At 38.3% G+C, this 24367-nt stretch overlaps 6 protein-coding genes across 7 annotated transcripts in view; 4 read left to right on the top strand and 2 right to left on the bottom strand.

Annotated features, from left to right (window-relative positions):
- LOC142342672 (failed axon connections homolog) overlaps positions 1-24367 on the top strand; it is a 548023-nt gene that overhangs the window by 177595 nt on the left and 346061 nt on the right. The window lies entirely within an intron of this gene.
- Positions 1-24367, top strand: part of LOC142342673 (failed axon connections homolog) — a 546280-nt gene that overhangs the window by 177595 nt on the left and 344318 nt on the right. The gene's annotated exons all lie outside the window — the stretch shown is intronic.
- LOC142342670 (cleavage stimulation factor subunit 1-like) overlaps positions 1-24367 on the bottom strand; it is a 518885-nt gene that overhangs the window by 153202 nt on the left and 341316 nt on the right. The window lies entirely within an intron of this gene.
- Positions 1-24367, bottom strand: part of LOC142342671 (RNA-binding protein Musashi homolog 1-like) — a 452119-nt gene that overhangs the window by 86436 nt on the left and 341316 nt on the right. The window lies entirely within an intron of this gene.
- Positions 1-24367, top strand: part of LOC142342666 (putative transporter YutK) — a 280988-nt gene that overhangs the window by 177590 nt on the left and 79031 nt on the right. The gene's annotated exons all lie outside the window — the stretch shown is intronic.
- LOC142342663 (uncharacterized) lies at positions 5539-6752 on the top strand. The gene is made up of 2 exons (XM_075394123.1): positions 5539-6022; positions 6162-6752. Exons 1-2 carry the CDS (start codon positions 5694-5696, stop codon positions 6658-6660), a joined length of 828 nt encoding a protein of 275 aa, XP_075250238.1. The 5' UTR covers positions 5539-5693; the 3' UTR covers positions 6661-6752.

Here is a 24367-nt window from a genome sequence, read left to right as displayed (position 1 = left end):
GCAGCTCATTATTATTATGAACGTATTAATTTCAAACTACCGCTCTGTTAATAATTTCTAAATGCCCATTCACGCGTATTCACATGTAATAATCCATATGCATACATAATGTTAAAACATACACAAATGGGGGGTGCCTAATTTACTGGGGGGGGGGCGCTAGCGGAAAAGATCCGGCAAACCAGACATCCAAAAAATTAGGGCCTGACCTGTGTGGCAACACTGTGGGTGGCCTTGGTGACTTAAATTTGCGGCACTTTTAACAAACTTTGCACGGCAATTAGTAAGATTCTGAAATCAATCATCAAAACGAAAAAAATCAAACCACATACAGTGTACTGTTCCGAATAACGAAATCTGAAATAGACAGCGGAAGTCAAATTTCAAATAAAATGAATAGTAAAATTTTGTAGCCGCAATTGTCAGATTTTCTACATTTGAAATATGGTGACCGGACAATAGATCGAAAGGACAGCAGATCGAAAACAGAAAATTTGGGACAATAGATCGAAAATTAATCGCTGTTCTTATTGGTTGAAATTAAGCATTATTTGTGAGCTGCAATATAATTACCACATTTTGGCCATGCCTCGCGAGCCATGGCCATGCCTTAGCGGCCCATTGGACTTGATATGAATATATCACAACCGAACAAAATATCACAACAGAACATGTTATATGCTGTATAATAATTGAGCGCTCAAATCTGATTGGCCAATACTCAACTTGAATAAATTAATTTTCGATCTATTGTCCCAATTTTCGCTTTCGATCTGTTGTCTTTCGATCTATTGTCCTAGCACCTTGAAATATACGCTAATACAAACGGCAAATATATTTAAACTCTATAGATATAAGGCTCAAATCACGACTTGAGAAAGATGAATATGATTGCAACACTATCTATACCTCATTGAATTGAATCGCAATCCAATTTTTTTTTGTAAACAGTGCTAATTGCTATTAATAAAAATTAAGTGCTTTTACAAATTTGGGACAAGCAATCAGCATGCTTAATTCAAAGCAGACATGCCAAAATAACAAATCTCCTCTGTTTCTGATCCTCATTGTTTTTTATTACCCTCCTCTATTTTTTTCATCTATAAACGGTGGCGCTAATTTAACAGAGCTGAAGATTCGTCTGAAACATAACGCGAGCGAACGTTTGTGATGAAATTGCTCAATTGCCTTTCAGTACTTTATATTAAGTCCCATAAAGTTGCAACGAAAACGAACGTTCGAAAAAATCTCGACATGTAAATTAACAGCGGAATGCTGATCTCTGAGAGCTTTAAATTTGAAATTTGACCTTTGAAACGTTTGATGAAACTAGCGTTGCAATTTTATCGGACTGGCTATTGCATCAAGCGTTTTGCTTCATATTCGATGCATTTATTGCGCGTCCCACAAAGTTGAATTAAGAGAACGGTGCAAAAGCCACAACAAATAGTTCAAAGGTCGAAGTTCAAATTTAAAACATCCAGAAAAATGATGCAATGCAGATTGATGGAGAAAGCTTCGACATTCAAATGACCAAGTTGATGCTCAGGTGCATGTTTTTGAGTTTTTCGAACGTTCGATTGTTTCAACTTCATGAAACAGACTAGATATATAGTCAGTCCCATAAAGTTACAATGCTATCGAACGTTTCAAAGGTCAAAGTTCAAATTTAAAACATGGAGATATCTAGCAGAACACTGTCCATTTGCATTCCCCTAACTTTTCGAACGTTCGCTTGCGTTGCAACTTTATGGGACTTACTATAGTTAGTCCCGTAACGTTGCAACGCTATCGAAAGTTTCAAAGGTGAAAGCTCAAAATTTAAGCTATGGAGACTTTTTTGCATGTCACAAGCGTTTCAAACGTTCACTTGCGTTGCAGATTTATGGGACTAACTATAGTCTGCCCATAAAATTGAAATAAGCGAACGTTCGAAAACACCAAAAACGCGCAATTGACCATCAATGTGCTCATTTGAATGTCAACGTTTTCTCCATTAATGTTTCAATCATCAATTTTTTTTCTACATGTTTTAAATTTGAACTTTGACCTTTGAACTCTAACCTGGGGCTTTTGAAACGTTCGCTTAATTCAACTTTATGGGACACGCTATACTTTATATATAGTCAGTCCCATAAAGTTGCAACGCTATCGAACGTTTCAAGATCGAAGGTCAAATTTAAAACATGCAGATATCTGGCCAAAAGATGGTCGTTTGCATGCCTCGAGTTTTTCGAACGTTCGCTTGCGTTGCAACTTTATGGGACCTACTGTAGTTATTCCAATAAAAGTGCAAAGCAAGTGAACGTCCGAATACCTCCTGACAGGCAAATGAACAACAAAGTGCTGATCTCTTTAGTCCTATAAAGTTGCAACGTTATCGAACGTTTCAAAGGTCAAATTTAAAACATGCAGTGCAGAGATGAACACTTGTTGTTTGCCTGTTTTTCGAACGTTCGCTTGCGTTGCAGTTTAATGGCATTTATAGCGTGTCCCATAAAGTTGGAATAAGCAAACGTTTCAAAGCCACGGATTCGAGTTCAACGGTCAAAGTTCAAAATTAAAACATGTCGAAAAAATTGATGAATGAAAACTGCATGGAGAAAACGTTGACCTTCAAATGAGCACATTGATGCTCAGTTTCACGTTTTTGGCGTTTTTCGAACGTTCGCTTATTTCAACTTTATGGGACAGACTATACAATTTTTTAATTTAAAATTGGATCCTTGAAATGGGCCATAGCGTTGCAACATTACCAACAGGCCCGCAAAAACATTGCGAGAAAACTACTTAACAGAAAAGAAATCTGAAAATAAATTAGGAATTGCTTCTCTCCAACCCGGGTTCGAACCCAGTCCCCTCATTTGAATGCCAATACTCCTACCAGTTACGCCACCAATCCCTATTGTTTGCGTCTATTACCCTATGTAGCAGCAACCTTTTGTTCAACATTTTTGACTTTACTGTGTCGCTTGGTTCCGGAACGGTAAGACTTGTGCGGATGAGATTCTAAATGGTTGCATAGCCCGTCTCAAGATGCATGTACAACGCTGCATTTTTGAAAAACTTTAAACCAAAGCTTTATTCATAGCGACATAGCGCTATAACAGAAAAATAAAAAAGATAGAAAGAGAAAGAGGAGGAAAGGAAACAAAGGAGTAGGAAAAACAGCTATTACTATTTTTAGTAGGCCAATCAAAATTAAGCTTTGTTTGGCACTAACTTGATCATGACCCGATGCCCCTCCCTTAAGAGTCATAGGTCTCATTCCCTGCGCTACGAATGCGTATTGCGTTTTGTCTTTTGCACTTTCTACATCAGCAAAATTATGATCAATGGCTTTATGGGCATGCCTACATATGCGACACGCTTTATGAGCAAAAACACATGTAAAGACTAGGAGCCTAAAAATAGCGGTATAGCGCTTCTCAAAGCGCACGTCTTACGCTCGGCTACAGCTGTAAGGAAAGTTAACATGTGACGATAGAAGCCCTGTTAACCATCGCGCTCAAGTGCAACTTAAATTAATAGAATTGGTTGATTAAACACATGTAAAGCAGAAAGCCAAGGAATTGAAGAGATAACTGAATGAAGATAATAGCGGATGAAAGATGACTAACTCACTTTTGGGTCTAGAGCTGAATAAGCACTTTCAGAACTAAATTGGGTGCGAACTGAGAACCCATACCATCGCTTAACAGCCATGTCTTATCCTTGCGATACCGATGCCTACTGCATTTGTCTGTGATTTTATTAATTCTCAATCAGCAGTGTTTTGGTAAGTGATTTCACCAAAGTTGCACTCCAGGAAGTTACGCTTTTTTGCGCCCCTAATTGGACACGAACCACTTCCCCTCACTTTTCATGCATTGGTGTTATCCTTCACGCTATCGATAGCTATTGCTTTCCTCTATTGCCCTTCTAATCAGCAAAATTTTGGTTAGTGGCAATTTGGCGCGTTTGTTTTTGCTATGCGGCATGTTCCTTAGTCAGCCCGCTATCGATTGTTTCAAAAGTCAAAGTTCAAATTTAAAACGTTCAGATATCTAGCAAAACACTGCCCCTTTACAAGCCCGAGCTTTTTAAGCGTTCGCTTGCGTTGCAACTGTATGCGAATTGCTATGAGCGCAAAAATCAGCGAGTTAGGAGCACAAACATGGCGATATAGCACATCTCAAAAAGCAAACTTTACGCTTGGCTGCGCTTTTAAGGACCGTTAAAATGTGAAGATTGGAGCTTAAACATGGTGGAGTTAGAATTAAGTAAGAAGTTGGGATGCATTAACCTTCCATTAAAAAAATGTGATCTATTGTTTTGCCCCCCCCCCCCCCACCCCAGCTTAGTCGACTTATATTTTTACCCCCCCCCCAGGACCACGTGCTATTTTGTGACATAGTAACGTGCTATATTACGGCATAAATTTGTAATGGGGGTATAAGCAACGCAGGGGGGGGGGACAAAAGATCCAGACAAATTTGCAAAACGATGCTCATTTGCATGCCTCGAGTTTTTCGAACGTTTCCTTTCGTTGAATTTTTACAAAAACTGGACTGACTATAGTTAATCAAGTTCTATAAAATTGCAATGCATGCAAGAGTTCGAAAATTCTCGGCATGCAAATGAACATCCAAGTGTGGTTTTCTGCATGTTTTAATTGTGAACTCTGACCTTTGAAACGTTCGATGGCGTTGTAACTTAATGGGAATAACTTTTTGAAAGATCAAAGTATTCATTGCTCCCATTTTTGTTAATCTTTTGACGCCCCTCTATACGATACAGTTATTATGCCACTGCAGCATTTTTGGCCATGAATTAATTGTCGCTGCAAGGTGTTAGTTCGAAATGATAGCGGAGGTTCGGCAATGGGGGGGGGGGGGGTACAACGCACAGTTGTTCATTACGCTTCAAAACAAATACCCACACTGTACTCGCTGTAAACTGAGTTTTTCAATCCTACATTCAGGAACGGGATCTTTTCTGTTTGTGCCCCCTTCCAGTTAGTTATGCGCCCCTAGTTAGAGAACACGTGCCAAAACATAATACACCAATAGAATTATGGCACGTGCGCTTGGGGTGCAAATATGGGGTCTTTCCCATTATAGCCCACCCCCCCCCCCCAGCTTAGTGGTCAGATAACCTATAGCCCCCCCCCCATCATGGTAAATATACCATAATGGGGGGGGGGGCTATATTTTCATGGGGGGCTATAATGGGAAAGACCCCAAATATGCACCCACTACGTTTGGGGGTCACAAACGGAAAAGATCCCAGAAACGCCGTTCGGTATTTTGGGTCTTTCCCATTATAGCCCACCCCCGTTACCGTAAACATATTGGGGACAATTTTGTATTGGGGACTATAATGGGTAAGGCCTTATATTCTATTCAATTGCAAGTGCTTAGAATGGAAAAGAAAAGAGGGATTTCAATAATTTATTCTGTGATCAATGACACCTGAACTTGACTTCTGCTTTCTAACATCTGACTCAGAACTCACAACCCCAAAATGAACATCAAAGAATCGTCAACCACCAGAACCGCAACTTCGCAAAATATGGTAAAAAAAGCGGTAAAATCTAACTTCATATTCGCTCCGATTGATAAAATCCCTTGATCGCGTTGTAATTGTATTGTATTGATTTATACACATAACTAATCCCAAAACAGGTAAACTAGTTGAACTAAGCTAGGAAGATGAGTAAATCCAACGGAAATAACGTTCCCAATGTATTCGTGTTCCCTGCAGTAAAGCGGAAGGCCGATTTGCCACGATACCCAGAAAGTGATGATTCGGAATCCCTCAGGGCGATTCGCACCGAGGTAATGTGGCGTGAACGAGCAAGCTCTGTGGCAGTTGGTCACAAGAGACGCAGGACCAGTGTTATTGCTTCTGTCAGTAACAGCAAGCGAGGTAAAAGCGCCCCTCGAAGGCTCGTCATGCGGCGACTCCATGCTACAGAGCGGGTCAACGAGGATGGCGTGTTTGCGGAGGACCCTAACTTCGCAAGGCTGAAGGCTGAACGGTATGTGTCTTTAATCAGTTGGGTAAAAGTCGGTAGAATGACAGGGGTTGGGGTTAGTAAGGAAATAATATAGAAACGCCAATAAATAATGTAAAGGAACCCCAAGTTTCCTGCTTATAAAAGTTTTATTCGGGTTTAGATATGCTGGCATGTGCAAGATCGAGGTGACGCAGGTTGCAAGCCACTGGGAGAATGTACGCTCGCAACTGGCCGAGGACCTGAAGGAGTTCATTGAAGTAACTCGGGATCTTGAACGCGAGGAGAAACGATTGAGACGGGTCAGATCCAAGAACCTGCTCAATTTACAGGTAATCGGCGACTTTCGTTGTCAAATGGTCGAGGAAGTAATGTCGTCCGGCGGGGATATTTCGAAAGATCCAAGGCAAGACTCCATGGATCGGATGGAGCTGAAGATTGAGGAACTTTTGGAAGTGAATGACAAAATCGACGAGGTTTTCCACCAGACAGTTTTTGTTCTGCCACGCTTGAACAAGAAGATTGAGGACATGAAGACTGCTCTAAGACTGGAACATGGCTGGTTTTTCACGACCACTGACCGAAACTACAGTCGTGACTTGTTGCCAAGGTCACGGAGAGCATTGGCTGTTTGTGTTAAGATCAAGCCATCTGAGAAATGAGTTTGTTTTGGTCTTCTGACATTTAAACTGATTTGCTATTGAACTGAATGTTTTATGTTTTACAAATTTTAATTTAAATTTTACCGCCACCATATGTAATCACTCTAGCTAAGCTACCGGGTTCCGGTCTAAACCAACTATTGCCTCCCATGAAACTTGAGCCTCCCAAGCACCACATAAAACAGCATCACGTGTACCTGCCCCATTTGCCTTAAAATGGGTGGGGGTGAGACAATCTATATATTAATCGCGTGAACACATGAGGCGGCATGTTTCAGAGGCATCACTGATGAGCATGTTTTAACAGTACTACTGCCGAAGAGCACGGTTAAGCAGTTGCCTAATTGGGGTTAATGACCGAAAAAGTGTGCTTTAGAGTCATTAACCGATTAATGTTTCTAAAAGGTCATTGACCCAAAAATGTTGCAAAAAGGTCATTGACCGAAAAGTTTTGCCAAAAGGTCATTGACACAAAATGTTGCTAAGAGGTCGTGTCATCTACCGAAAAAAGCTTTGCGAAAAAGCGTGTTAGCACAATTTATGAAAAAGACAGTAATCCGTGTTTCAATTAACCAGGAGAATAGTGTCGAAAAAATCATTGGCCAATTAGTCGTTCAATAAAGGGTTTCGGAAAACGATCTTTGACAGAAAAACTTTTGATACTGAAAAGGTAAATGATGGAAATTGTTTCAAGACAGAGAGGGTTCTATGACCGAAGAAAAGACATTGTTTTTCGTAATTCATTGTCAAAAATTGTTATTGATGATGAAGGAAAAGTCACTCACCGAAAACGTCATGGATTGCAATTTGGATGATGGAAATTTGTTTTTTCGCAAATGACACAAAAGTTGCCTATGCAAAAACCAAAGTGAGTGCCAAAAAATGTATGACAAAACTGAGGTCTTGAATAATTACAAATTTTTTTGCACCCAGTAGAAGACTTGTTTACATTAAGGGTTGTTTTTAATAAGTTATTGCATACAAAACATGATAAAATTATAATCTACCTTTAATTTTTTCGAAGAAAATTTTGTTGGTGGCATTAGCAGGCACCTTAACTTTAAAAGCATTCGCAAAGGCTTGCCAACGATTACTTTTGAGCACATTTATTGTCTTGGGCACATCCACCGTGTTGTCACTAGCACATTCATCCTTTTTATGAGAACCAGAATTCATTGTCTCACCCAGGATCATCTGTTTTCTCTTCTTTTGAACTGTAGTGTCTCTCCATCTCTTCAGTTCCTTCCTCTATCTTTCTTTTTTCTGTTGTTTGATCTTCTGTTTTGTTGCTCTTCAAATGTTCTCTAACTGTAATATTTTTGAACTCAAATTTTTGCTTTCGTTTTTGCGCCTGCTCACTATCTCGCTGATCTTGTACTTTCTCTCTCTCATGATTGAGGCTTCCATCTTTTTTCTGTCCCATTTGCCTTCATTCTATCGGTTTCGGTTTTTTTGAGTTCTTTCTCTCGATCACTTTCCTTTTTCCTCATTTCTGTCTTTTTCTTTTCTGGGCTTTTTGCTAACTTTTTTTATTTGTCTGGTTTTGATTCAGATTTTTATGTCCTATTGTTTTTTTGGGGTGGGTTCCTGATGTTATTATGGTTTCTGTTGCATTATATTCTTTCTGTTCTTTCCTCTTTCGCTAATTTCGATTTTTCGTTCTTTTCTCGCTAATTCTCATTTGGCTCCCGTTTGCTTTCTCCCAGACTCTTGTTTTTTTTGAGTTCCTTCACTGCTTTCAACCTTCTTTTGTTCTGTCTTTTTGGTTTTTTCGTATTTTTAATCCTATTTGCTCTCCACTCATTATATATTTCTGCTGATATCGATATCTCTTTCTCTCCCTCTTTATACCTCATTTTATCTGTTTTGATTTTTAATGCTCTGTGAGAACGTCTATTACTCTTAACTCGCATAAAACTTTTTTAGTGTGTCCAAAGTAGTTTTGCAAAAAAATTCATCGAAACTTTTGCATGTACACCAGTTATCACGAATAAGTTTTCAACGGAATATCAATAGTTAAAGTTTCAAGTTAAGATGCATTCAGATAGCCTCTACGGACCTGCTAGTTCAGGTGAATGTTGAACGTATAACACTATAGTGCAAATATTATTGATCCATGCAGTCCTAAGCTTTGCATATACATCTGCGCTAACCTAAAAATGTAACGCTGATCACATATAAATCTGCGCTGAACACAAACAGGATATATTCCGTTTTGTCTCCCCGCTTATTGTGCATATTTGCACTACCCAGAACCACGTGCAATAATTCAGCAATGTTAGATTGCCAAGTTCTCTTTAACTGGGGTGTATATAACACACTGGGGCGAGGGGCAAATGGAAAAGATCCAAAAAACTAAGTCTAAAAAAACTTCACACAAATACTTTCAAAAGACATTTTTGTAATCAATCCTTGTACTCTGAAGGTGAGGTACTCTCTGAGGAACCCATGGCAGTTGATTTTGAAGAGTTTTGTTTTTAGGCTTTTTTTAGTTGTTTTATGAGACGCTATAATAAACGTCCTCTCCTCTTGATCCTTTCCGTGCCCTCCCAGAACGTTATGCGCCCCCAGAGATCAGGTGCAATTACATAGTAAATCGACATGTAATGGCATGTGCTTCTGGGGGATGCAAATATTATGAGCCCACTCGTGGCGGTCACGCAAGCCGATAGGCAAGCAAGCCGAATCAGGTCACGTCAGCCGAAAAATTTTGGGATACCCGTATTTTAAGTGGCCACTGGGGGGGGGGGCAGTGTGCGCGCTTCGCGGCTTGGCAGCGATAACCAACCCGCGGTTTCCGGATTACATCCGACAGCGGATGAGAAGCATGGCCATGGACAGCTGTCCGCTGAGGACCGTACCCAGTAGATGTCTAAAAATTTACTTATTTTTGTTTCTTCGGTGCATTGGAATACATTATGTACTATGATACTATGCGCAGTGTTGATTGTAATGGTTAAAAATGTATTATTTCTGAGAGATTACATAACTCTTACATAACTTTCGGCTTGCTTTTATGTCGGTATACTTTTACTTCGGCTTACTTTGCGTGCACCGCGCCCACTCAACTGGGAGGGGCACAAAGGGAAAATATCGCGTTTTCTGATATGTCCAGCAGCAAATGCTTTGTGGAAACATGAACATACGTCAATTTATACGTACAGCACCTGCCAGAATTAGATATTTCGAAAGATCCAAGGCAAGACTCCATGGATAGGATGGAGCTGAAGATTGAGGAACTTTTGGAAGTGAATGACAAAATCGACGAGGTTTTCCACCAGACAGTTTTTGTTCTGCCCCGCTTGAACAAGAAGATTGAGGACATGAAGACTGCTCTAAGACTGGAACATGGTTGGTTTTTCACGACCACTGACCGAAACTACAGTCGTGACTTGTTGCCAAGGTCACGGAGAGCATTGGCTGTTTGTGTTAAGATCAAGCCATCTGAGAAATGAGTTTGTTTTGGTCTTCTGACATTTAAACTGATTTGCTATTGAACTGAATGTTTTACGTTTTACAAATTTTAATTTAAATTTTACCGCCACCATATGTAATCACTCTAGCTAAGCTACCGGGTTCCGGTCTAAACCAACTATTGCCTCCCATGAAACTTGAGCCTCCCAAGCACCACATAAAACAGCATCACGTGTACCTGCCCCATTTGCCTTAAAATGGGTGGGGGTGAGACAACAATCTATATATTAATCGCGTGAACACATAAGGCGGCATGTTTCAGAGGCATCACTGATGAGCATGTTTTAACAGTACTACTGCCGAAGAGCACGGTTAAGCAGTTGCCTAATTGGGGTTAATGACCGAAAAAGTGTGCTTTAGAGTCATTAACCGATTAATGTTTCTAAAAGATCATTGACCCAAAAATGTTGCAAAAAGGTCATTGACCGAAAAGTTTTGCCAAAAGGTCATTGACACAAAATGTTGCTAAGAGGTCGTGTCATCTACCGAAAAAAGCTTTGCAAAAAAGCGTGTTAGCACAATTTATGAAAAAGACAGTAATCCGTGTTTCAATTAACCAGGAGAATAGTGTCGAAAAAATCATTGGCCAATTAGTCGTTCAATAAAGGGTTTCGGAAAACGATCTTTGACAGAAAAACTTTTGATACTGAAAAGGTAAATGATGGAAATTGTTTCAAGACAGAGAGGGTTCTATGACCGAAGAAAAGACATTGTTTTTCGTAATTCATTGTCAAAAATTGTTATTGATGATGAAGGAAAAGTCACTCACCGAAAACGTCATGGATTGCAATTTGGATGATGGAAATTTGTTTTTTCGCAAATGACACAAAAGTTGCCTATGCAAAAACCAAAGTGAGTGCCAAAAAATGTATGACAAAACTGAGGTCTTGAATAATTACAAATTTTTTTGCACCCAGTAGAAGACTTGTTTACATTAAGGGTTGTTTTTAAAAAGTTATTGCATACAAAACATGATAAAATTATAATCTACCTTCTTTAATTTTTTCGAAGAAAATTTTGTTGGTGGCATTAGCAGGCACCTTAACTTTAAAAGCATTCGCAAAGGCTTGCCAACGATTACTTTTGAGCACATTTATTGTCTTGAGCACATCCACCGTGTTGTCACTAGCACATTCATCCTTTTTATGAGAACCAGAATTCATTGTCTCACCCAGGATCATCTGTTTTCTCTTCTTTTGAACTGTAGTGTCTCTCCATCTCTTCAGTTCCTTCATCTATCTTTCTTTTTTCTGTTGTTTGATCTTCTGTTTTGTTGCTCTTCAAATGTTCTCTAACTGTAATATTTTTGAACTCAAATTTTTGCTTTCGTTTTTGCGCCTGCTCACTATCTCGCTGATCTTGTACTTTCTCTCTCTCATGATTGAGGCTTCCATCTTTTTTCTGTCCCATTTGCCTTCATTCTATCGGTTTCGGTTTTTTTGAGTTCTTTCTCTCGATCACTTTCCTTTTTCCTCATTTCTGTCTTTTTCTTTTCTGGGCTTTTTGCTAACTTTTTTTATTTGTCTGGTTTTGATTCAGATTTTTATGTCCTATTGTTTTTTTGGGGTGGGTTCCTGATGTTATTATGGTTTCTGTTGCATTATATTCTTTCTGTTCTTTCCTCTTTCGCTAATTTCGATTTTTCGTTCTTTTCTCGTTAATTCTCATTTGGCTCCCGTTTGCTTTCTCCCAGACTCTTGTTTTTTTCTGAGTTCCTTCACTGCTTTCAACCTTCTTTTGTTCTGTCTTTTTGGTTTTTTCGTACTTTTAATCCTATTTGCTCTCCACTCATTATATATTTCTGCTGATATCGATATCTCTTTCTCTCCCTCTTTATACCTCATTTTATCTGTTTTGATTTTTAATGCTCTGTGAGAACGTCTATTACTCTTAACTCGCATAAAACTTTTTTAGTGTGTCCAAAGTAGTTTTGCAAAAAAATTCATCGAAACTTTTGCATGTACACCAGTTATCACGAATAAGTTTTCAACGGAATATCAATAGTTAAAGTTTCAAGTTAAGATGCATTCAGATAGCCTTTACGGACCTGCTAGTTCAGGTGAATGTTGAACGTATAACACTATAGTGCAAATATTATTGATCCATGCAGTCCTAAGTTTTGCATATACATCTGCGCTAACCTAAAAATGTAACGTTGATCACAAATACATCTGCGCTGAACACAAATAGGATATATTCTGTTTTGTCTCCCCGCTTATTGTGCATATTTGCACTACCCAGAACCACGTGCAATAATTCAGCAATGTTAGATTGCCAAGTTCTCTTTAACTGGGGTGTATATAACACACTGGGGCGAGGGGCAAATGGAAAAGATCCAAAAAACTAAGTCTAAAAAAACTTCACACAAATACTTTCAGAAGACATTTTTGTTAAACATGAAAGGCAATAATAAGCACACGCTTTTACGTCATTGGTCCTGATAGTCCAACCTCAATCCGTGTACTCTGAAGGTGAGGTACTCTCTGAGGAACCCATGGCAGTTGATTTTGAAGAGTTTTGTTTTTAGGCTTTTTTTAGTTGTTTTATGAGACGCTATAATAAACGTCCTCTCCTCTGGATCCTTTCCGTGCCCTCCCAGAACGTTATGCGCCCCCAGAGATCAGGTGCAATTACATAGTAAATCGACATGTAATGGCATGTGCTTCTGGGGGATGCAAATATTATGAGCCCACTCGTGGCGGTCACGCAAGCCGATAGGCAAGCAAGCCGAATCAGGTCACGTCAGCCGAAAAATTTTGGGATACCCGTATTTTAACTGGCCACTGGGGGGGGGGCGGTGTGCGCGCTTCGCGGCTTGGCAGCGATAACCAACCCGCGGTTTCCGGATTACATCCGACAGCGGATGAGAAGCATGGCCATGGACAGCTGTCCGCTGAGGACCGAACCCAGTAGATGTCTAAAAATTTACTTATTTTTGTTTCTTCGGTGCATTGGAATACATTATGTACTATGATACTATGCGCAGTGTTGATTGTAATGGTTAAAAATGTATTATTTCTGAGAGATTACATAACTCTTACATAACTTTCGGCTTGCTTTTATGTCGGTATACTTTTACTTCGGCTTACTTTGCGTGCACCGCGCCCACTCAACTGGGAGGGGCACAAAGGGAAAATATCGCGTTTTCTGATATGTCCAGCAGCAAATGCTTTGTGGAAACATGAACATACGTCAATTTATACGTACAGCACCTGCCAGAATTAGATATTTCGAAAGATCCAAGGCAAGACTCCATGGATAGGATGGAGCTGAAGATTGAGGAACTTTTGGAAGTGAATGACAAAATCGACGAGGTTTTCCACCAGACAGTTTTTGTTCTGCCCCGCTTGAACAAGAAGATTGAGGACATATGAAGACTGCTCTAAGACTGGAACATGGCTGGTTTTTCACGACCACTGACCGAAACTACAGTCGTGACTTGTTGCCAAGGTCACGGAGAGCATTGGCTGTTTGTGTTAAGATCAAGCCATCTGAGAAATGAGTTTGTTTTGGTCTTCTGACATTTAAACTGATTTGCTATTGAACTGAATGTTTTACGTTTTACAAATTTTAATTTAAATTTTACCGCCACCATATGTAATCACTCTAGCTAAGCTACCGGGTTCCGGTCTAAACCAACTATTGCCTCCCATGAAACTTGAGCCTCCCAAGCACCACATAAAACAGCATCACGTGTACCTGCCCCATTTGCCTTAAAATGGGTGGGGGTGAGACAACAATCTATATATTAATCGCGTGAACACATAAGGCGGCATGTTTCAGAGGCATCACTGATGAGCATGTTTTAACAGTACTACTGCCGAAGAGCACGGTTAAGCAGTTGCCTAATTGGGGTTAATGACCGAAAAAGTGTGCTTTAGAGTCATTAACCGATTAATGTTTCTAAAAGATCATTGACCCAAAAATGTTGCAAAAAGGTCATTGACCGAAAAGTTTTGCCAAAAGGTCATTGACACAAAATGTTGCTAAGAGGTTGTGTCATCTACCGAAAAAAGCTTTGCGAAAAAGCGTGTTAGCACAATTTATGAAAAAGACAGTAATCCGTGTTTCAATTAACCAGGAGAATAGTGTCGAAAAAATCATTGGCCAATTAGTCGTTCAATAAAGGGTTTCGGAAAACGATCTTTGACAGAAAAACTTTTGATACTGAAAAGGTAAATGATGGAAATTGTTTCAAGACAGAGAGGGTTCTATGACCGAAGAAAAGACATTGTTTTTCGTAATTCATTGTCAAAAATTGTTATTGATGATGAAGGAAAAGTCACTCACCGAAAACGTCATGGATTGCAATTTGGATGATGGAAATTTGTTTTTTCGCAAATGACACAAAAGTTGCCTATGCAAAAACCAAAGTGAGTGCCAAAAAATGTATGACAAAACTGAGGTCTTGAATAATTACAAATTTTTTTGCACCCAGTAGAAGACTTGTTTACATTAAGGGTTGTTTTTAAAAAGTTATTGCATACAAAACATGATAAAATTATAATCTACCTTCTTTAATTTTTTCGAAGAAAATTTTGTTGGTGGCATTAGCAGGCACCTTAACTTTAAAAGCATTCGCAAAGGCTTGCCAACGATTACTTTTGAGCACATTTATTGTCTTGAGCACATCCACCGTGTTGTCACTAGCACATTCATCCTTTTTATGAGAACCAGAATTCATTGTCTCACCCAGGATCATCTGTTTTCTCTTCTTTTGAACTGTAGTGTCTCTCCATCTCTTCAGTTCCTTCATCTATCTTTCTTTTTTCTGTTGTTTGATCTTCTGTTTTGTTGCTCTTCAAATGTTCTCTAACTGTAATATTTTTGAACTCAAATTTTTGCTTTCGTTTTTGCGCCTGCTCACTATCTCGCTGATCTTGTACTTTCTCTCTCTCATGATTGAGGCTTCCATCTTTTTTCTGTCCCATTTGCCTTCATTCTATCGGTTTCGGTTTTTTTGAGTTCTTTCTCTCGATCACTTTCCTTTTTCCTCATTTCTGTCTTTTTCTTTTCTGGGCTTTTTGCTAACTTTTTTTATTTGTCTGGTTTTGATTCAGATTTTTATGTCCTATTGTTTTTTTGGGGTGGGTTCCTGATGTTATTATGGTTTCTGTTGCATTATATTCTTTCTGTTCTTTCCTCTTTCGCTAATTTCGATTTTTCGTTCTTTTCTCGTTAATTCTCATTTGGCTCCCGTTTGCTTTCTCCCAGACTCTTGTTTTTTTCTGAGTTCCTTCACTGCTTTCAACCTTCTTTTGTTCTGTCTTTTTGGTTTTTTCGTACTTTTAATCCTATTTGCTCTCCACTCATTATATATTTCTGCTGATATCGATATCTCTTTCTCTCCCTCTTTATACCTCATTTTATCTGTTTTGATTTTTAATGCTCTGTGAGAACGTCTATTACTCTTAACTCGCATAAAACTTTTTTAGTGTGTCCAAAGTAGTTTTGCAAAAAAATTCATCGAAACTTTTGCATGTACACCAGTTATCACGAATAAGTTTTCAACGGAATATCAATAGTTAAAGTTTCAAGTTAAGATGCATTCAGATAGCCTTTACGGACCTGCTAGTTCAGGTGAATGTTGAACGTATAACACTATAGTGCAAATATTATTGATCCATGCAGTCCTAAGTTTTGCATATACATCTGCGCTAACCTAAAAATGTAACGTTGATCACAAATACATCTGCGCTGAACACAAATAGGATATATTCCGTTTTGTCTCCCCGCTTATTGTGCATATTTGCACTACCCAGAACCACGTGCAATAATTCAGCAATGTTAGATTGCCAAGTTCTCTTTAACTGGGGTGTATATAACACACTGGGGCGAGGGGCAAATGGAAAAGATCCAAAAAACTAAGTCTAAAAAAACTTCACACAAATACTTTCAGAAGACATTTTTGTTAAACATGAAAGGCAATAATAAGCACACGCTTTTACGTCATTGGTCCTGATAGTCCAACCTCAATCCGTGTACTCTGAAGGTGAGGTACTCTCTGAGGAACCCATGGCAGTTGATTTTGAAGAGTTTTGTTTTTAGGCTTTTTTTAGTTGTTTTATGAGACGCTATAATAAACGTCCTCTCCTCTTGATCCTTTCCGTGCCCTCCCAGAACGTTATGCGCCCCCAGAGATCAGGTGCAATTACATAGTAAATCGACATGTAATGGCATGTGCTTCTGGGGGATGCAAATATTATGAGCCCACTCGTGGCGGTCACGCAAGCCGATAGGCAAGCAAGCCGAATCAGGTCACGTCAGCCGAAAAATTTTGGGATACCCGTATTTTAAGTGGCCACTGGGGGGGGGGGGCGGTGTGCGCGCTTCGCGGCTTGGCAGCGATAACCAACCCGCGGTTTCCGGATTACATCCGACAGCGGATGAGAAGCATGGCCATGGACAGCTGTCCGCTGAGGACCGTACCCAGTAGATGTCTAAAAATTTACTTATTTTTGTTTCTTCGGTGCATTGGAATACATTATGTACTATGATACTATGCGCAGTGTTGATTGTAATGGTTAAAAATGTATTATTTCTGAGAGATTACATAACTCTTACATAACTTTCGGCTTGCTTTTATGTCGGTATACTTTTACTTCGGCTTACTTTGCGTGCACCGCGCCCACTCAACTGGGAGGGGCACAAAGGGAAAATATCGCGTTTTCTGATATGTCCAGCAGCAAATGCTTTGTGGAAACATGAACATACGTCAATTTATACGTACAGCACCTGCCAGAATTAGATATTTCGAAAGATCCAAGGCAAGACTCCATGGATAGGATGGAGCTGAAGATTGAGGAACTTTTGGAAGTGAATGACAAAATCGACGAGGTTTTCCACCAGACAGTTTTTGTTCTGCCCCGCTTGAACAAGAAGATTGAGGACATGAAGACTGCTCTAAGACTGGAACATGGCTGGTTTTTCACGACCACTGACCGAAACTACAGTCGTGACTTGTTGCCAAGGTCACGGAGAGCATTGGCTGTTTGTGTTAAGATCAAGCCATCTGAGAAATGAGTTTGTTTTGGTCTTCTGACATTTAAACTGATTTGCTATTGAACTGAATGTTTTACGTTTTACAAATTTTAATTTAAATTTTACCGCCACCATATGTAATCACTCTAGCTAAGCTACCGGGTTCCGGTCTAAACCAACTATTGCCTCCCATGAAACTTGAGCCTCCCAAGCACCACATAAAACAGCATCACGTGTACCTGCCCCATTTGCCTTAAAATGGGTGGGGGTGAGACAATCTATATATTAATCGCGTGAACACATGAGGCGGCATGTTTCAGAGGCATCACTGATGAGCATGTTTTAACAGTACTACTGCCGAAGAGCACGGTTAAGCAGTTGCCTAATTGGGGTTAATGACCGAAAAAGTGTGCTTTAGAGTCATTAACCGATTAATGTTTCTAAAAGATCATTGACCCAAAAATGTTGCAAAAAGGTCATTGACCGAAAAGTTTTGCCAAAAGGTCATTGACACAAAATGTTGCTAAGAGGTCGTGTCATCTACCGAAAAAAGCTTTGCGAAAAAGCGTGTTAGCACAATTTATGAAAAAGACAGTAATCCGTGTTTCAATTAACCAGGAGAATAGTGTCGAAAAAATCATTGGCCAATTAGTCGTTCAATAAAGGGTTTCGGAAAACGATCTTTGACAGAAAAACTTTTGATACTGAAAAGGTAAATGATGGAAATTGTTTCAAGACAGAGAGGGTTCTATGACCGAAGAAAAGACATTGTTTTTCGTAATTCATTGTCAAAAATTGTTATTGATGATGAAGGAAAAGTCACTCACCGAAAACGTCATGGATTGCAATTTGGATGATGGAAATTTGTTTTTTCGCAAATGACACAAAAGTTGCCTATGCAAAAACCAAAGTTGAGTGCCAAAAAATGTATGACAAAACTATAATCTAGCTTTAGGCTATGTCCAAGTTAGGCTAATTGAACACTTAACAGTACAGTGTTTTAAATTTCTCAAACAATCACATTCGTTGAAAATTCTACATTTTGGTACGTCTATTTGTTAAGACGTCGCCACTCTTCACATTCTAAATTCACATAGCTTAAAATCAACCTAGCAGATAAATTCAAATCTAGTTTTGGAATGGCTTGAGACTCTGAAATTTTCTCTTCCCATTTTGTGTTTTGCTTCCGTTATACATTACGGATCTTTTCCGTTTGTGCCCACCAACCGCCAGCTTAGTGGGCGCATATTATTTGTACCCTCAGACGCACGTGCCATATTTTTACATAATAAGTTATTATGTAATGGCACGTGCTCTGGGGGAGCATAAAGTAGTGGGGGTCACAAACGGAAAACATTCCATAATACACATTGGTGTTTTTCTTCCTTTTCAGCATTTTTCAATTCAACCTTTCATATTTTGATTGTGCTCCAAACAGTAGAGCAAAGAAATATAAAGCAAACAATATTAGCATCTGTTATCCTTTGAGGTGGATTGCACTAGAATATTGCTATAGCGGATTGGACTAAGATAAAGAAAAATAATAGCCTGATTTCACAAAGCGTTACAGCAAAAGATTTGCCCACTAAAAACAGCAAAGGTATTTTATTTTGTTTGTTTTCTCGTAATATTAAAAACTACGGTTTTTTTCGAGAAAAAAATAAAAAACATTCGATATAAATTCAAAAACAATAATCTTATTTTTCAGACTATCCACTTTTTAAGCTTGTTTTTCCTCCTATCTAAAAAGTTTGGAAAATAAAGAAATTCAATCATTTCATCAAAAAGCTCCTTCTCAAACAAATTTTTGCACTCCAGTACCCAGGTTGAGGTCCAGACACAAATTGGTTTATGATCAGACCCAGTCGAGCGCACACCCGTGTGTTCCCAGACCGAAATTACAGGGTCGGTTCGAGCGCACTACAGGCTGGACCATAGTCTGAAGATGATCTTGTCTAAGGAGCAAGATAATATTTTCTTGGCTGAATATTCTCCCAAGTGACATTACTGATTATAGTGAAAACATCCTTGAAATTTCGTAATGAAGACAAAAATACAAACGTTTTAACTATTGTCTTGATGTACAATTAATTTTCGTTGATTAAACAAAGTCTTGTAGAATATCCTATGGGCTGCAAAGTTAATTGTTTGCTGCAGTCTTCATTGTTTCTGAACCAGTCTTCATTGTAAAGATATTTTCAATGTTATTAACGAAGATAAATTAATCCTCCTATCCTGCTATTTTGAACTGGCATCACAGATGAATCAATCAAAACATAATGGAACTGAACGCACCTGAAAATCTTTCGTAAAAACGTCGCTGGCCAATTTATTTTTCGCCTGCTTCTGATGCTTTTGGTCTCGGAGTGACGTTTTTTGACAAACTACCTGACGTTGACACAGTAACACCAAAGTTTCTTCCAAAGAAGGCATTACGCAGTTGCTGGTTGTCGAGACAGTGTTCCAAACAACGAAGAGGAGAAGAAAATTAAGTTGGCTGCGTTCTGGGAAATGATAAGTTGTTGTTCGATAAAAAAATGTGTCTGACCAGAACGTTTTATCAAGACGATCCAAGGATGCTCAGGACCAAAATTTTTGTTGGCCAGAAATGAAGAGTTTCAGATACGACACAGTGGCGGATGAAAACATTGCATTGCTGAGCGACGTATAGAACCAAAAAAGAAGCGAAATTGATTCATAACTTAACAACGTAATTGACGTTTATGTTGGTGTTAGATCTAGGGAACACGGCTAAGAAGGCCCATTGGATGGACTCATAAGCGCTGAGGATTCAAAAGTAGAGAACTCTTATTTTGAGCAAACATTTTTCATTTATGTGAAACTGTTCATTACGCCAAATTTTATCTCACCAGAAATCTGAACATCCGTTCCAATACTGTTACATTGTAGCGTTTTGCTCAAAAATGATTTTGTTTATTTCGACCCATCCAAACTTTTCCATATTGTTGCTTTTTGTGAGGATATCATCACGATTCCAACTAATCAAAGCTTTAATCTTTTTTAAGAAAGAACAAATGAGAATCAGTTGCACTCTAATGACAGATCATCTTAATCACGCAACTGACTTACTTTCTATTTAATATTAAAAATCAAGAACATACACCTTGGACATTTTTTCGACGCAATATCAGCTATTTTTAAATATTTTGATGTGTCGTTGATATTACTAATTTTTTTCGATTAGGAACCTCATTTTTGAAAAACAAGTGAAAGACGAACTATCTTGTTTGTGTTTTGTTGTTGTTGGTTTTGTTTAGTTGCTAATCCCATAACCTAAGATGAACTAAATGATATTTTTCAATGAACGCATTTTGATTTATCCTGCCGCTCACGCCAGATGAGAAAGAACTGTTTTCATTATATTTGTGTTCGAATGAAGGTTTCTTAACCCTCGCTTGATCGTTTCATCGACTTTTTTTAAAGAAACATCTCAAAAGAAGTTCCTGTGGTTTGATGTATTTTTGTTTATTTGGTGCATTGGAATACATTATGCACTACAATACTACGCGCAGTGTTGATTGTAACGGCTAACAATGTATTATTTCTGGTAGATTACAAATTTATTACATGTGGCTTGCTATAACTTTTGGCTTGCTTTTATGTCGGCTTACTTTGCGTTCACTGCGCCCACTCAACTGGGAGGGGCACAAAGAGAAAATCTCGCGTTTTCTGATATGTCCAACAGCAAATGCTTTGTGGAGACATGAACGTTTATACGTACAGCATCTGCCAGAATTATAATTCTGAGTAAATCTGAGATAAACACAGTACAGTGTTTTAATTTTCTCCACCAATCACATTCGTTTAAAATTCTACATTTTGGTACGTCTATTTGTTAAGACGTCACCACACTTCACATTCTAAATTCACATAGCTTAAAATCAACGTAGCAGTTAAACTCAGATCTAGTTTTGGAAGGGCTTGAGACTCTAAAATTTTCTCTTCCCATTTTGTGTTTTGCTTCCGTTATACATTACAGATCTTTTCCGTTTGTGCTCACCACCCCCCAGCTTAGTGGGCGCATCTTATTTGTACCCTAAAACGCTTGTGCCATATTTTTTACATAATCAGTTACTATGTAATGGCACGTGCCCTATACCTGGGGAGCAAAAAGTTGTGGGGGGGCACAAACGGAAAACATTCCATAATACACATAGGTATTTTTCTTCCTTTTCAGAATTTTTTTCATTTCATCCTTTCATATTTTGATTGTGCTCCAAACAGTGGAGCAAAGAAATATAAACGAAACAATATTAGCATCAGTTATCTTTGAGGTGGATTGCACTAGACTATGGCAATAGCGGATTGGACTAGGATAACAAAAAATACTAGCCTGACTCCTGATTTCACAAAGCGTTATAGCAAAAGATTTGCCCACTAAAATCAGCAAAGATATTTTATTTTGTTTCTGTTTTCTCATAATTTTAAAAACTACGTTTTTTTGTCGAGAAAAAATATACAAAATTCGATATAATTTCAAAACAATAATCTAATTTTTGTTTCAGACTGTCTAATTTTTAAATTACCTGAGACGTCGACAGTAACACCAAAGTCTCATTCTAAAGAAGGCACTACGCAGTTGCTGGTTGACGAGACAGTGTCCCAAACAACGAAGAAGAGAAGGAAATTAAGTTGGCTGCGTTCTGGGAAATGATAATTTAATGTTCGATAAAAAAATGTGTCTGACCAGAACGTTTTAACAAGACGATCCAAGTGGATGCTCCGGACCAAAATTGTTGTTGGCCAGAAATGAAGAGTTTCAGATACGACACAGTGGCGGATGAAAACATTGCATTGCTGAGCGACGTATAGAACCAAAAAAGAAGCGAAATTGATTCATAACTTAACAACGTAATTGACGTTTATGTTGGTGTTAGATCTAGGGAACGCGGCTAAGAAGGCCCATTGGATGGACTCATAAGCGCTGAGGATTCAAAAGTAGAGAACTCTTATTTTGAGCAAACATTTTTCATTTATGTGAAACTGTTCATTACGCCAAATTTTATCTCACCAGAAATCTGAACATCCGTTCCAATACTGTTACATTGTAGCGTTTTGCTCAAAAATGATTTTGTTTATTTCGACCCATCCAAACTTTTCCATATTGTTGCTTTTTGTGAGGATATCATCACGATTCCAACTAATCAAAGCTTTAATCTTTTTTAAGAAAGAACAAATGAGAATCAGTTGCACTCTAATGACAGATCATCTTAATCTCTCATTGCTGAGAGACGTAAAAAACAAAAAGGATAAAGAAATTGATTCATAACTTAACAACGTAATTGACGTTTATGTTGGTGTCAGATCTAGGGAACGCCGCTAAGAAGCCCCGTTGGATGGACTCATAAGCGCTGAGGATTCATGAGTAGAGAACTTTTATTTTGATCAAGCATTTTCCATTTATGTGAAACTGGTCATTACGCCAAAAGTTATCTCACTAGAAATCAGAACATCCGTCCGAATACTGTTACATAGTAGCGTTTTGCTCAAGAATGATTTTGTTTATTTCGGTCCATCGAAAGTTTTCCATATTGTTGTTAGTTGGAAGATATGATCAAGATTCCAAATAATCAAAGCTTTAATCTTTTTTAAGAAAGAACAAATGAGAATCAGTTGCACTCTAATGACAGATCATCTTAATCTCTCATTGCTGAGAGACGTAAAAAACAAAAAGGATAAAGAAATTGATTCATAATTTAACAACGTAATTGACGTTTATGTTGGTGTCAGATCTAGGGAACGCGGCTAAGAGGCCCCGTTGGATGGACTCAACTCATAAGCGCTGAGGATTCATGAGTAGAGAACTCTTATTTTGATCAAACATTTTTCATTTATGTGAAACTGGTCATTACGCCAAAAGTTATCTCACTAGAAATCAGAACATCCGTCCGAATACTGTTACATAGTAGCGTTTTGCTCAAGAATGATTTTGTTTAATTCGGTCCATCGAAAATTTTCCATATTGTTGTTAGTTGGAAGATATGATCAAGATTCCAAATAATCAAAGCTTTAATCTTTTTTAAGAAAGAATAAATGAGAATCAGTTGCACTCTAATGACAGATCATCTTAATCACGCAACTGACTTACTTTCTATTTAATATTAAAAATCAAGAACATACACCTTGGACATTTTTTCGACGCAATATCAGCTATTTTTCAATATTTTGATGTGTCGTTGATATTACTAATTTTTTTCGATTAGGAACCTCATTTTTGAAAAACAAGTGAAAGACGAACTATCTTGTTTGTGTTTTGTTGTTGTTGGTTTTGTTTAGTTGCTAATCCCATAACCTAAGATGAACTAAATGATATTTTTCAATGAACGCATTTTGATTTATCCTGCCGCTCACGCCAGATGAGAAAGAACTGTTTTCATTATATTTGTGTTCGAATGAACGTTTCTTAACCCTCGCTTGATCGTTTGATCGATTTTTTTTAAAGAAACATCTCAAAAGATGTTCCTGTAGTTTGATGCTCTCTATCAATTGAAAGCATAGAAATCAATCCGGGTGTTGACTTAGATTAAACTTATATAGCTTATCAGCGAATGGCTCAAAATTTGCACAGATTTTCCACTATATAAAAAGTAACATTTACCAACTTTTAGAATTCAACGCGATTCTAACGTTTGGCAGACACTGGAGCCTAAGTTGAGTGTACTTCAAACATAATATAACCCTCAGAAACAACATTAGTCCTAATTGAGAGCTACAGACCGCTCAAATTGTTTTCTTTAAATCACCTAAACTTGTATGGAAGACCGATAAAATAGAATGTCAGCTTGGTTTTGGAAAAAAACCAAAGCAGTGGTCTGGTAGCGCAACACAAATTCCATATGAACGTTTTACGTTTGATTTGAGACCATTTACAACTGTTTCGATGAGAGTGTTTTTAATCTTAACTTTATTTCCCACACAGTGGCAGCAATTTTCGGATCCATTAACAATGTAACAAAAAAGCTGAGTTGTGAAAAAAGTTGCTGATTTTGTACCGGGGAAAGACGTTGAGATTCCACAAAAAAGGTCAATATATTACAACTGAAGTGAACTATCAAGTTTCTACTCGTCGGTGTCTAAATTTTCTGTTGTTCTCAGCAAGTAAAATTTTGACAGCGGGACGAGGCAGAATTCATAAAATAAGTGTGAACTGAAGTGTGTTGAATGGAAACTAACTTCCCCAGGAAGCTGACTTGACCAAACAAAAGAGTTTTTTGGACGCTTTGGGAGGATT

This window comes from Convolutriloba macropyga, chromosome 7 (assembly GCF_964194025.1).
Source record: "Convolutriloba macropyga chromosome 7, txConMacr16.3, whole genome shotgun sequence".
NCBI lineage: Eukaryota > Metazoa > Xenacoelomorpha > Acoela > Convolutidae > Convolutriloba > Convolutriloba macropyga.
The sequence above is the reverse complement of the archived record's forward strand: the minus strand, read 5'-3'. Positions and strand labels throughout refer to the sequence as shown.

What these genes read in the sequence shown, in the direction of transcription:
- LOC142342663 (XM_075394123.1), top strand. Translation starts at nt 5,694, where the DNA reads ATGAGTAAATCCAACGGAAATAACGTTCCCAATGTATTCGTGTTCCCT. An exon ending in GCAAGGCTGAAGGCTGAACG is followed by an intron (nt 6,023 to 6,161) that starts GTATGTGTCTTT and finishes ATTCGGGTTTAG; the next exon opens with ATATGCTGGCATGTGCAAGA.